The 12,877-nt window shown below is 40.3% G+C and overlaps 1 protein-coding gene across 8 annotated transcripts in view; it reads left to right on the forward strand.

Annotated features, from left to right (window-relative positions):
- Positions 1 to 12,877, forward strand: part of TCAIM (T cell activation inhibitor, mitochondrial) — a 71,721-nt gene that overhangs the window by 4,336 nt on the left and 54,508 nt on the right. For 7 of the 8 annotated variants that reach the window (XR_001002945.1, XM_011952610.1, XM_011952613.1 and 4 more), the window contains exons 2-3: positions 9,253 to 9,325; positions 12,327 to 12,462. Coding sequence is in view for 4 of the 8 variants with exons in the window: in XM_011952610.1 (XP_011808000.1) it covers positions 9,297 to 9,325; positions 12,327 to 12,462 (165 nt within the window). In the remaining 4 variants the exon portion in view is untranslated. The remainder of the gene's footprint in view (positions 1 to 9,252; positions 9,326 to 12,326; positions 12,463 to 12,877) is intronic. The other variant, XM_011952612.1, reaches the window with a different exon arrangement.

Here is a 12,877-nt window from a genome sequence, read left to right on the forward strand (position 1 = left end):
CTTTACATATCACTAAAGCCTTTTTTTTTTTTTTTTTTTTTTGAGACAGAGTCTTGCTCTGTCACCCAGGCTGGAGTGCAGTGGTGCGATCTCTGCTGACTGCAAGCTCCGCCTCCCGGGTTCTCGCCTTTCTCCTGCCTCAGCCTCCCAAGTAGCTGGGACTACAGGCGCCCGCCACCACGCCCGGCTAATTTTTTGTATTTTTAGTAGAGACGGGTTTCATCGTGTTAGCCAGGATGGTCTCGATCTCCTGATCTCGTGATCCATCCGCCTCAGCCTCCCAAAGTGCTGGGATTACAGCCGTGAGCCACCGCGCCGGGCCAATAGTTGCAACTTTAATGAATTTTTTAATTGCTAAATGTGGCTAAATCCCTTATGCATATTATTTTACTTAAGCTTCACAAAAATTCTATGAAAAAGATAGCCCCTACTTTCATAAGTGATGTATCCCTGAAAACACGTACACAAAGTCAGATGTGGGATTCCACATCCAGAGCGCTTAAACATCATTATTAGGTTCTAAATTAGATTTCACCTTTTAGAAAAGTCTTACTGAATATTTCTAGCATTTTGTCTGTGTCTTTCCACTATTTTATCTTAAATGTGCTGTCCAGATAACTTCAGTCCAGTGAGCATCAGATACAGACTAAATAGCAATATAGATGTCATTTTCTCATTTGTATTTCATTTCATATTCTTTATTACTAGTATTAGAATTGTAATTTTTCTTTTTTATAAAGACAAAAATTCAATAAAATATTCACTAATTTCATTGACTAATTTGTACTCCTGTCTAGCAGATTAGCATTGTGTTAGCTCAGAGTATTCTTTCGGTTAATGAAAACTTAAGATTCAGAATTAAAAGGCAGTTTGGGGCGGGGACAGAATGTTTATATATATCCACATGTTTCTGCTGTAATGCCATACTTGCATTCCTGGAAATCCTGACATGCTGCCAAACAATAAGCAAAAGTAACAGTTTGTGGAGAAAAAACACAACACTCAAAACTGAACAAACTTTTATAAGAGCCCTAACAAAAACCCTTACCCTAATAAACATACTAGTACAATTAAATCTAGTTTAGACCAGTTTTGTCAAGATTAACATTCTAATCTAGGAGTAGCTTTATTTATCTATCCATTTTTTTTTAAGACTTAGAAATCTCTAGCTTTTTCATTTATCCTAGCACATTGCCAGATGGTTTGATAAAGTGGGAAATGTAGCCAGACATGAACCCACTAAACATCTGCTTCTTAAACCAAAAAAAAGAACTACCAAGAGATTTTTTTTTTAAAGGTCTTTACATATCACTAAAGCCTTTTTTTTTTTTTTAATTGTAGAAAGACTGATCACTTCAAATCAGTAATATGTTGAGGGAAAAATGCATATATAATGTCTTTCCGCTGTTGACCAATTGCACATAAGCTGATTCACATTAAATGTTTTGAGGCTGGACACAGTGGCTCAGGCTTGTCATCGCAGCAGTTTGGGAGGCTGAGGAAGGAGGATCACCTGAGGTCAGGAGTTTGAGACCAGTGTGGCCAACATGGAGAAACCCCATCTCTACTAAAAATATAAAAATTAGGTGGACGTGGTGGTAAGTAACTGTAATCCCAGCTACTTGGGAAGCTGAGGCACGAGAATCACTTGAACCTGGGAGGCAGAGGTTGCAGTAAGCCAAGATCATGCCACTGCACTACAGCGTAGGCGACAGAGCAAGACTCTGTCTCAAGAAAAAAAAAAAGAAGAAATGTTTTGGTGTTACGACAGACTTTTCTTAACCATCTGTGTTATTTAAGGGATGAGGACTCCAGAAGGTAACGTAACTTGCCCTTGCTCACACAGTCACTGAAGATGTGAAGATCTGAATACAGATCTCAAGCTCCCTGCCTTCCTTTCCAAACCATTGTGCAAACTACCTACTTTGACAGTCCCATTACCTGTGTTTAGATCAGCACAGTCCAATAAAAATAGAATGTAAGCCTTAGATATAGTTTAAAATTTTCCAAAAACTAGATGTTTTACTTTTTAAAAAGTAAAAGTGAAATTAATTTTAATGAATTATAATTTCAACACATAACCAATATGAAACATTATTACTGAGCTACTTTCCGTTCTTTGTACTAAATCTTTTAAATCCAGTGGGAGGTATTGAGGATAGGAGAGTGTATGGGTTTGGCACCACGGGGTGGATAGGCAAAACAATTTGACTGATAAGGTGCAGATCCTGAACCTGTAAGACTTGTCCGGTTTTTGGACAGGTAAAATGGACTTGTAAGGAGAGTTTGTAGGCTTTAAAAGGCCATGCTGTAATAGGTGAGTGATAACAGGCTTTAATCCTTTTAAAGTGTGCTGTGGGATGGGATATTGGCGTTGAGCAGGGTAAGAGTGATTAGTTTTTAATGGGATGGTAAGCGGTGCATGATCGGTCATCAAGGAGGGAGTAGAGGTGTCCTATACTTGTGGATTAAGGTGGGGAGACACAAGGGGAGGATGTGAAGGCGGCTTTGAACTGGGGAAAAGGCTGGCAATGAGGTGTGGCTGTAGCCTAGGAATAATCAGGGAAGCAGATAATTTAGTTAAAATGCTTCGACCTAATAAGGGAACTGGGCAGGTGGGGATAACTAAAAAGGAGTGTATAAAAGAATGTTGTCCAAGTTGGCACCAGAGTTGGGGAGTTTTAAGAGGTTTAGAAGCCTGGCCGCCAATACCCACAACAGTTATGGAGGCAAGGGAAACAGGCCCTTGAAAAGAAGGTAATGTGGAGTGGTAGCCTCCGTATTGATTAAGAAGAGGACGGACTTACCCTCCACTGTAAGAGTTATCCAAAGTGTCTGTGATGGTTCAGGAGGCTTCTGAGGCAATCAGGCAGCGTCAGTCTTCAGCTGCTAAGCCGAGAAGATCTGGGAAGGAGTCAGAGAGCCTTGGGCCAGAGTTCCAGGGGCTCTGGGAGTGGCTCCCAGGCGAGTTGGACAGTCCAATTTCCAATGGGGTCCCACACAGATGGGACATGGCTTAGGAGGAATCCCGGGCTATGGGCATTCCTTGGCCCAGTGGCCAGATTTCCAGCACTTGAAGCAAGATCCTGGGGGAGGAGATCCTGAAGGAATGCCTGACTGCTGTGGCTTAGGTGTTCTGAAGTTCTTGTGTGCTGGAGATGTGGCTGGGGTTTCTCTCACAGCAGAGGCAAGTAATTGCAACTCTTCTCTATTATTGTACACCTTGAAGGCAAGGTTAATTAAGTCGTGTTGTGGGGTTTGAGGGCCAGAATTTAATTTTTGGAGCTTTTTCTAATGTCAGGAGAAGATTGGGTAATGAAATGCATATTGAGACTAAGACGGCCTTCTGGCCCCTTGGGTCTAGGGCGGTAAAGCGTCTAAGGGTTGCTACTAAACAAGTAAGCCAAGGACTGGGCTGGGTTTTTATATTTGATGAAAAAGAGCCAAAATGCTAACTGATTTGGGAAAGGTCTGAGAGAGAAAAAGGAACATAAACCTTGACTATGCCTTTAGCTCCAGCCACTTCTTTAAGAGGAAATTGTTGGGCAGGTGGGGGAGGGCTAGTGGTGAAACGAAACTGTAAGCTGGACCGGGGTGAGGAGGGGAGGTGATAGAAGGATTATAAGGTTGGGGAGTGGAAGCTAAAGAAGAATTGGGACCTGGCTCAGCCTGGTGAGGAGCAGACTGGGGAGGAGGGGAGAGGTCAGATGGGTCCATAGAAAAGGAGGATTTAAAGGACTCAGAGCTTGGGGTGGAGACTGAAGGAACAGACAGGAGAGAAGAAGATTCGGGACGAGTCGCATTGGGAGCAGAGATTAGGAAGGGACCGATGTGTAAAAGAATGCCAGGAAATCAGGCATCTCAGACCATTTGCCCATTTTATGACAAGAATTATCTAGATCTTGTAGGATGCAGAAATTGAAAGTGCCATTGTCTGGCTGCTTGGAACTATTGTCGAGTTTGTATTGGGGTCAAGCGGTATTATAGAAGAAAATAAGGCATTTAGGTTTTAGATTAGGTGTGAGTTGAAGAGGTTTTAAGTTCTTGAGAACACAGGCTAAGGGAGAAGAAGAAATGGAGGGTGGAAGGTTGCCCATAGTGAAGGAGGCAAGCCTAGAAAAAAGAGAGGGTAGAGACACGGAGAGAGGGGGGTGAGTGGTGCTTGCCACCAAGGTGAAGGATCCAGGCAGATGTCCCCGCGGTGATCACACGCCTCCGAAATGTGGGCAAATAATCAGGCAGGCGTCCCCGCGGTGATTAAACACCAAAGAAAGACTGTCTTCCCGAGTTTGTGACTGGTGCCGGAGTTTTGGGTTCACGGATAAAACGTGTCTCCCCTGTCTCTACCAGAAAGGGAAAGGAACTGAAATTAAGGGAAGGGAGAGATTGAAGGGTGGCACCAAAATTGAAAGGAGAAAGAAGTTGAGGGATAGTGAGAGATATTAGAGAAGAGAGTAAAAAGAGGCCGCTCACCCGATTTTAAATTGGTGAGATGTTCCTTGGGCTGATTGGTCAGAGGACCCGAGGTCATAGGTGGATCTTTCTTACGGAGCAAAGAGCAGGAGGACAGGGGATTGATCTCCCAAGGGAGATCCCCTAGTCCAAGTCACCAAATGTCACATGCATCTGTGTGAAGAGACCACCAAACAGGCTTTGTGTGCAGGTGGGCTGAGTCTGAAAAGAGAGTCAGCAAAGGGAGTTAGGGGTGGGGCAGTTTTATAGGATTTGGGTAGGTAGTGAAAAATTACAGTCAAAGGGGGTTGTTCTCTTGGGAGCAGGGCCCGGGGGTCACAAGGTGCTCAGTGGGGGAGCTTTTGAGCCAGGATGAGCCAGGAGAAGAAATTTCACAAGGTAATGTCATCAGTTAAGGCAAGAACCAGCCATTTCTACTTTTGTGATTCTTCAGTTACTTCAGGCCATCTGGATGTATATGTGCGGGCTTGGGCTCAGGCGCCTGACAGTTACCTCCCAAAGGCCCCGCTTCCTTCTTTTTTAAAATTTTTTTTTGAGTCAGGGGTCTTGCTCTGTCTCCCAGGCTGGAATACAGCGGCACGATTGCAGCTCATTGTAGTCTCCACTTCCCAGAGTGAAGCCATCCTTACCTCAGCTTTCTGAGTAGCTGAGGCTACAGACAGACAACACCACCCAGCTACTTTTTTGTTTTTTAGAGACAGGGTCTCACTATATTGCCCAGAGGCTGGTCTTGAACTCCTGGCCTCCCTCAAGCAATACTCCTGCTGCAGCCTCCTGAATTACTGGGATTACAAGTGGGAACCATCATATGCAGATGTTTTTTTTTAAAAACATATTTCACATGTTTGTTGTAAATAATATAGGAGATAAGAAACAAAATTAAAACATTTAATATCCTACCACCTAGAGATAGCCATTGTTACAGATTGCATATTTTTCTAGTCTTTTTTTCTTTGCAAGCTTGGGGTCTGGCACTTGTGTTGTCTTAACTAAATCTAGGTTATTTTGTTCACCTTATGATGAAGTTTGGTGAGAATTCAGTCCCTCACAGGTCACACTGAACCTTCAAATAGTTCAAATTTTTTTTGTGTTTTTTATTGTTGTTGTTGTTTTTGAGATGCAGTCTCACTCTCTCGCCCAGGCAGTGCAATGGCCCGATTTCGGCTCACTACAACATCTGCCTCCCGAGTTAAAGCGATTCTCCTACCTCAGCCTCCCAAGCAGCTGGGACTACAGGCACACATTACCATGGCCGGCTAATTTTTGTGTTTTGGGTAGAGACAGGGTTTCTCCATGTTGGCCAGGCTGGTCTTGAACTCCTGACCTCAGTCGATCCGCCTGCCTGGGCCTCCCAAAGTGCTGGGATTACAGGCAAGAGCCACTGCATCTAGCCCCAAATGTTTTTTTTTTTTCCCCTCATTGTATCTCCATTTGATCTTAGAAATCTTTGAAATGGTAGAAGTATTTTCTGTATCTTTGTATTTGTCTCAAAATATCAATGTGCATGGTTAAATAAAATCACCTTTTAAAATTTATTTTATTTTATTTTGTTTTATTATTATTATTATTATTAATTATTATTATTATTTTGAGACAGAGTGTCACTCTATTGCCCAGGCTGGAGTGCAGTAGCGTGATCCTGGCTCACTCCAACCTCCACCTCCAGGGTTCAAGTGATTCTGCTGCCTCAGCCTCCCAAGTAGCTGGGATTACAGGGTCCCACTACCACACCTGGCTAATTTTTGTATTTTTTGTAGAGACAGGGTTTCACCATGTTGGCCAGGCTGGTCTCGAACTCCTGACCTCAGGTGATCCTCCCGCCTCAGTCTCCCAAAGTGCTGGGATTACAGGCATGAGCCACCGCGCCCGACCCACCGTTTTAGTATTTAAATGGATACTTATAAACGCATTCTATCTCCAAGAAACTCTTGCCACATCAGTCAACCTGGAAATAAATTGAAGTATCCATTTTTGTTTAAGAATGTACTTTTTAAAAAGATGATTCCTGATTTTTCATTTAAAATTTTCTATCATTCTATTAATAACAGTTATGCTTCATTAGATTACTTCACATATATTGACCGCTTCACTTATATATATTATGTATATATTATATGTTATATATATAAAGTTATATATATGTGTATATATAATATATAAAAAACATTTTGGTACTTAAGATGTGACAGAATAGGACTTTAGCCATGTGGTGATTCTTTTGAGAGAATGTGCTACTCAGCAGCTCTCCACTAGAATGGAATAATGGAGAACAGGAAAAGCTCAGAGCTCAATTACATAGGGGAGAAAATAATTTTTTACCTAATGGTTATTATGTGAATAATAGGGCCTTCCAATATTTTAATAAGGTACTGCTCATAGGATTTTAAAAATCATTTGGTCAGTTGATATGGAGACCATAGTATACTCGAATATCTTGCTAAAGATCTAAATTATTGGAAAAGTTCATGTGATTCAAATCCTTTCCCCCACTTTTATCTCCATAGCTTGTTTTAAAAATAAACTTTAATTTTCAGAGCAATTTTAGGTTCACAGCAAAATTTAGCAGAAAGTAAAGAGAGTTTCATATACTCCCATCCCTACTTACACATAACCTCCTCACTATCAGCATCCACACCAAAATGGTATATTTATTACAGTCAGTCTACACTGACACATCCTTATCATCCAAAGTCCATGCTTTACCTTAGGGTTCACTTGGTGTTGTCCATTCTAAGAATTTTGACAAATGTTGACAAATGATGCTTCCACCGTTGTAGTATCATTCATACAGAGTAGTTTCACTGCCCTAAAAATCCTCTGAGCTCTGCCTGTTCATCCCTCCGTATCGATTAACCTGTGGCAACCACAGATCTTTTATACTGTCTTCAGACTTTTTGCCTTTCCCAGACTGCTTGGAATTCATATGCTTGGAATCATACAGTATACAGGTATACAGCCTTTTCAGATTGACTTTTTTTTTTTTTTTTTTTTGAGACAAGAGTTTTTGCTGGTGTTGCCCATACTGGAGTGCAATGGCACGATCTTGGCTCACTGCAACCCTCTGACTCCTGGGTTCAAGCAATTCTTCTACCTCAGCCTCGCTAGTAGCTGGGATTACAGGCACCCTCCACCACACCAGTCTAATTTTTGTAGTTTTAGTAGAGACAGGGTTTTATCATGTTGGCCAGGCTGGTCTCAAAATCCTGACCTCAGGTGATCCACCTGCCTCGGCCTCCCAAAGTGCTGGGCTTACAGACGTGAGCCTCCGCACCTGGCCGACTTCTTTAACTTAGTAGTATCCAGTTAAGTTTCCTCCCTGACTTTTTTTAGCCTGAATAATATTCAATTGTCTGGATGTACCACAGTTTATCCATTTACTTCCTGAAGCACATCTTGTTTGCTTCCAAGTTTTAGCAGTTGTAAATAAAGCCTCTATAAACACCTGTGCGCTGGTTTTTGCGTGCACATAGTTTTCAGTTCGTTTTGTAAATTACCAAGGACTACTGTTGCTGTATAGTATGGTAAGAGTATGTTTAGTTTTGTAAGAAATTGCCATAGTGTCTTCCAAAGTGCCTGCACCTGTTTGCATTCTCACTTCCCACTAGGAGTGAATGAGAATTGCTGTTGCCGCACATCCTTACCAGCAGGTGTTGTCAATGTTTTGGATTTTGACCATCCTAATAGATTTGCAGTGGCATCTCATTTGTTTTAATTTGCAATTGTCTGAGGATACATGATGTTGAACTGCATTTCATGTGCTTATTTGCCATCTGTATGTCTTCTTGGTGAGGTGTCTGTTAAGGTTTTTTGGTTTGCTTGATTTCTCATTGTTAAGCTTTAGGAGTTCTTTGTATATTTTGGATAATAGTTTGTTATCAGATGTGTCTTTTGCAAATATTTTCTCCAAGTTCGTGGCTTTTCTTCTCATTCTCTTGACATTTTCTTTCACAGAGCAGAATTTTTCAGTTTGACCAAAGTCCAGCTTACCAGTTAAGCTGGATAGTGCCTTTGGTGTTATAACTAAATAGTCATTTCTATCCCCAAGGTCATCTAGATTTTCTCTTTTGTTATCTTCTAGGAGTTTTATAGCATTTTATATTTAGGTATATGACCCATTTTGAGTTAATTTTTGTGAAAAATGTAAGGTCTGTGTCCAGGTTAATTTTTTTGCATGTGGATGTCCAATTGTTTTAGTGTCATTTGTTGAATAAGCTGTCTTTGCTCCAATGGATTGCCTTTGTTCCTTTGCCAAAGATTAGTTGACTTTATTTATATGAATCTATTTCTGGGCTCTCGGTTCTGTTCCATGGATCTATTCATTCTTTCAGCAACACCGTGCTGTCTTAATTACTGTAGCTTTAGGGTAAGTCTTGAAATAAAGTAGTGTCATTTTTCTACCTTTGTTCTCCTTCCTTATTGAGTTGGCTACTCTCTGGGTCTTTTATCTCTCTTTATAAACTTTAGAATCCATTTGTCAGTATCCACAAACTAACTTGCTGGATTTTGATTGTAATTTCATTGAATCTATAGATCAAGTTGGGAAGAAGGACATCTTGGCAATATTGAGTCTTCCTATCCATGAACATAGAGTATCTCTCCATTTGTTTAGTGTTCCTATTTCCTTCATCTGAGTTTTGTAGTTTTCCTTATCTAGATCTTATACATATTTTATAAGATTAATAACTAAGTATTTCATATTTTGGGTGATAATATAAATCATAATGTGTTTTACATTTAAAATTCTACTTGTTCATTTGTGATATCTGCTTAACTTTCAAGCAATTAATGGATGCCTGGAAGTTGACGTACATATATATTCAGAAATGTTTTGCCACCTGAGACCTATGAGGAGGTAAGTATTGTGGTCCAATCTGTAATTAGTATTGTGGGGGCGGCGGGGGAGGTCTGTTATGCATTTGGTTTATTTCCGTTTGTTATTATTTTTCTAATTCTGAAGTTATATTATGGTGGAAAGCAGGAACAAAAAAGGAAAGAAAATTTATATGAGAAGACAGGTCCTCCAAGAGTACATTCGGAGTAGAAGGTGAAAAGAATACTGTCCTTCAGAATAGTTAGGTGTGAAAAGCTTAAACAGAAAAACAGATCAAGTTTCCTCTTAACACAATTCACTTTATGGTATTACGTTTCAAGCATCTAGGGCACACAGTTTCTTTTCTTTAGAGTTTAAAAGAGGGAGAGGCTAATGAGAATATAGAAGGGAAGGTTCTGAGGGAATAGGTACAATGCCTCCTGGAGCATGACAGGTGTGCAGTAATTGTTCAGTTTGGATAGGTAAAAATGCAGGTCAGGGAGGATGCACTAGGACTTAGAAATTATGTAGGACAAAAAGGGGAAAATGAGGAAGATTCTTGGGAGCTGGAACTAAGGGTTTCTATAAGGAGTGATTGGAGATCAAGTTGGAAAGACAGATGGGGAAACAATGAAAGAGGGTTTCAAATACCAGACTAAGGAGTGGATTTATTCGCAGGAATTAGGGCACCACCAAAGCTGTTTGAGTAAGGAATACAGTGATGGTGGGATTTTAGGAAAGTTAATCTGTTGGTGATACCCAATATGGTTAGAGAAAGGGACAGCAGAGTAGACTAATTGTGAGACTGTACAGTCCAGTTTTGTAGTGATGATAATTGATAGCAGAGAACGTGGAAAGAAGGAATGATTTCATTGAACGTTGTAAAGTGAGAAGGCTTTACTAACTGAAAGTGGATGGGGGTAGTGAACTAATTTGGGTTTTGTGCTTTACAACATTGAGAAAGGTGGTACCACAATAACAAAAATAAGGAAGATAATCCTGGATTGAGTTGTTAGCTGCTCCCTGGCCTTCTGTAACCAGGCTGAATGTAAAAAGACAATAATGACTTGTACTTCTTTTTTAGATATGCAAAATTTGAGCAGCTGGCAGGAGAGCTAAGTGTATGTCAGACATTGGGAAATGAGAATGGAAGCTCAGAGGGATAAGTGGAGTTGCAACTGTGGTTTACTTAGACTAGCTCATATTTAATCCTGGTTGATTGTTTCCTTTGCTTTAAACTCCTGTTCTAATCCTTGAGGTACAAATCCATATATTGACTTTATAAAATGTTCAAATATATGGGAGGAATAAAAGATAATCTGCAAATAGGTAGGTGGTCTCCAGATTGTTTAAAAATCACCAGAAATGATTCCACAATCTCTACCATTTTAAAAACATAAAACTTTTCTAAAGACTTGGCACACCTAATGTATGAGAACAAAGGCATGTGCAATGTTTAGAGACTTCATTATAAAAAGCTTAGGTTGGGCCAGGCGCAGTGGCACATGCCTGTAATCCCAGCACTTTGGGAGGCTGAGGCAGGGAGATCCTTTGAGGTCGGGAGTTCAAGACCAGCCAGGCCAACATGGCAAAACCCCGTCTCTACTAAAAATGCAAAAATTAACTGGGCATGGTGGCATGCACCTGTAATCCCAGCTACTTGCAAGGCTAAGGCAGGAGAATTTCTTGAACCCAGGGGGCAGAGGTTGAGCCAAGATCGCACCACTGCACTCCAGCCTGGGCAACAGAGTGATACTCTGTCTCAAAAATAAATAAATAAATAAAAGCTTAGGATGAAAAAGGTAAATGATAACATTTAAAAATAGGTGTCGTGGAAGTACTTTCAAAAAACCGCAAATAATTTCATTTGGATTTAAACACTGTACTTTTAAAAAACACTCTCAAGTGGGTTACAAAACTTAAGAATATCACGGCCGTGTGTAGTGGCTCATGCCTGTAATCCCAGCACTTTGGGAGGCTGAGGCGGGTGGATTACCTGAGGTCAGGAGTTTGAGACCAGCCTGACCAACATGGTGTGAGACTCTGTCTCTACTAAAAATACAAAAAAAAAAAAAAAAATTAACCAGTGGTGGTGGCACACGCCTGTAGTCCCAGCTACTTGGGAGGCTGAGTCAGGAGAATCACTTGAACCCGAGAGGCAGAAGATTGCATGCAGTGAGCTGAGATCATGCTACTGCACTCCAGCCTGGGCAACAGAACAAGACTCTGTCTCAAAAAAAAAAGAATGAGAATATCAAGTTATCCAACTAGTATAATTTTAGCATGCTAATAATGAGGGAATGAACTAAAAGACATCTGTATCTCTTTTTAAGTATAATAATTTTTAAAATGTTTGCTACTATAAAGAAAAAAATTGAACCAGACATGGTGGCTCATGACTGTAATCCCATTGCTTTGGGAGGGTAAGGTGGGAGGATTGCTTGAGGCCAGCAGTTTGAGATCAGCAAAAGAACTAGTTGGGTGTGGTGACAGGCGCCTGTAGTCCCAGCTACTTGGGAGGGTGAGGTGGGAGGATCACTTGACCCCCAGAGATCGCACCCCTGCACTCCAGCCTGGGCAACAAAGCAAGACTCTGTCAGAAAGAAAGAGAGAAAGAGAGAAAGAGAGAGGAAGGAAGGAAGGAAGGAAGGAAGGAAGGAAGGAAGGGGATATAAAGAGAGAGATATAGATATAGAGAGAGAATTACACTATTGGATATTAAGATTTTTTGATCTGAATAAGAAAATTAGAAAGAAAATTGTTATCATTTGCAGTGAAGTCAGCTGAATTTCAAAGTGGAGTATTGAGGGGAAATTATAATATTATTTAATATTTCTCATTTAGCACAAGAAAAAATTATAACCACTGTTTTAGAAACCATGTGGTACTCACCGCTTGTAAAACTAATAGATTTCAGAAAACCATGAAGTATCTGGTTTCTGCTGTGCATAGTACGTTTAATTTTACTGTCACCTTATACATTGAGGATTTGTGTGTGTATGTGAGTGCCTCAATGAATAACCAGCCCACATCTTTTTAAAAGGTTATGTCTAGAGAAGATATTTCCACACTGGTTTCCCTATTCAAGAGCTTTATCAGGAGCTGAAGCAGTCAATGCCTTGAGGCCTTTCTATTTTGCAGTACATCCAGATTTCTTTGGACAGCACCCCGTAGAAAGGGTAAACATTTATTTATTTTTAAACCAGTGGTGTACATTTCTGCTTATTTACCTTTGATACAATATAATACATAGAGTTCTATAAATGTGGATTATTCTGTTGTAGTGATATGATCAATGCTTGGAACTAATTTGAAATGTAGATACTGAAAATTGAAAATAGAGCTTCTTTAATGAAAGCTGTCATTGTTTTGTACAGGCAATAAAGCTGTCATTTAAACTCTTTTAGAGTACTAGTAATCATGTTTTTGGCACCAAGTTTTGAAGTACAGTTGAGGGTTTGAAAGAAAACTTAAGACCTCTATTATCATGATTGATCTCTCTTTTTTTTTTTTTAATTATACTTTAAGTTCTAGGGTACATGTGCACAACATGCAGGTTTGTTACATATGTATACATGTGCCATGTTGGTGTGC

The sequence above is a fragment of the Colobus angolensis genome, unplaced genomic scaffold (assembly GCF_000951035.1).
Source record: "Colobus angolensis palliatus isolate OR3802 unplaced genomic scaffold, Cang.pa_1.0 Scaffold344, whole genome shotgun sequence".
Lineage (NCBI taxonomy): Eukaryota > Metazoa > Chordata > Mammalia > Primates > Cercopithecidae > Colobus > Colobus angolensis.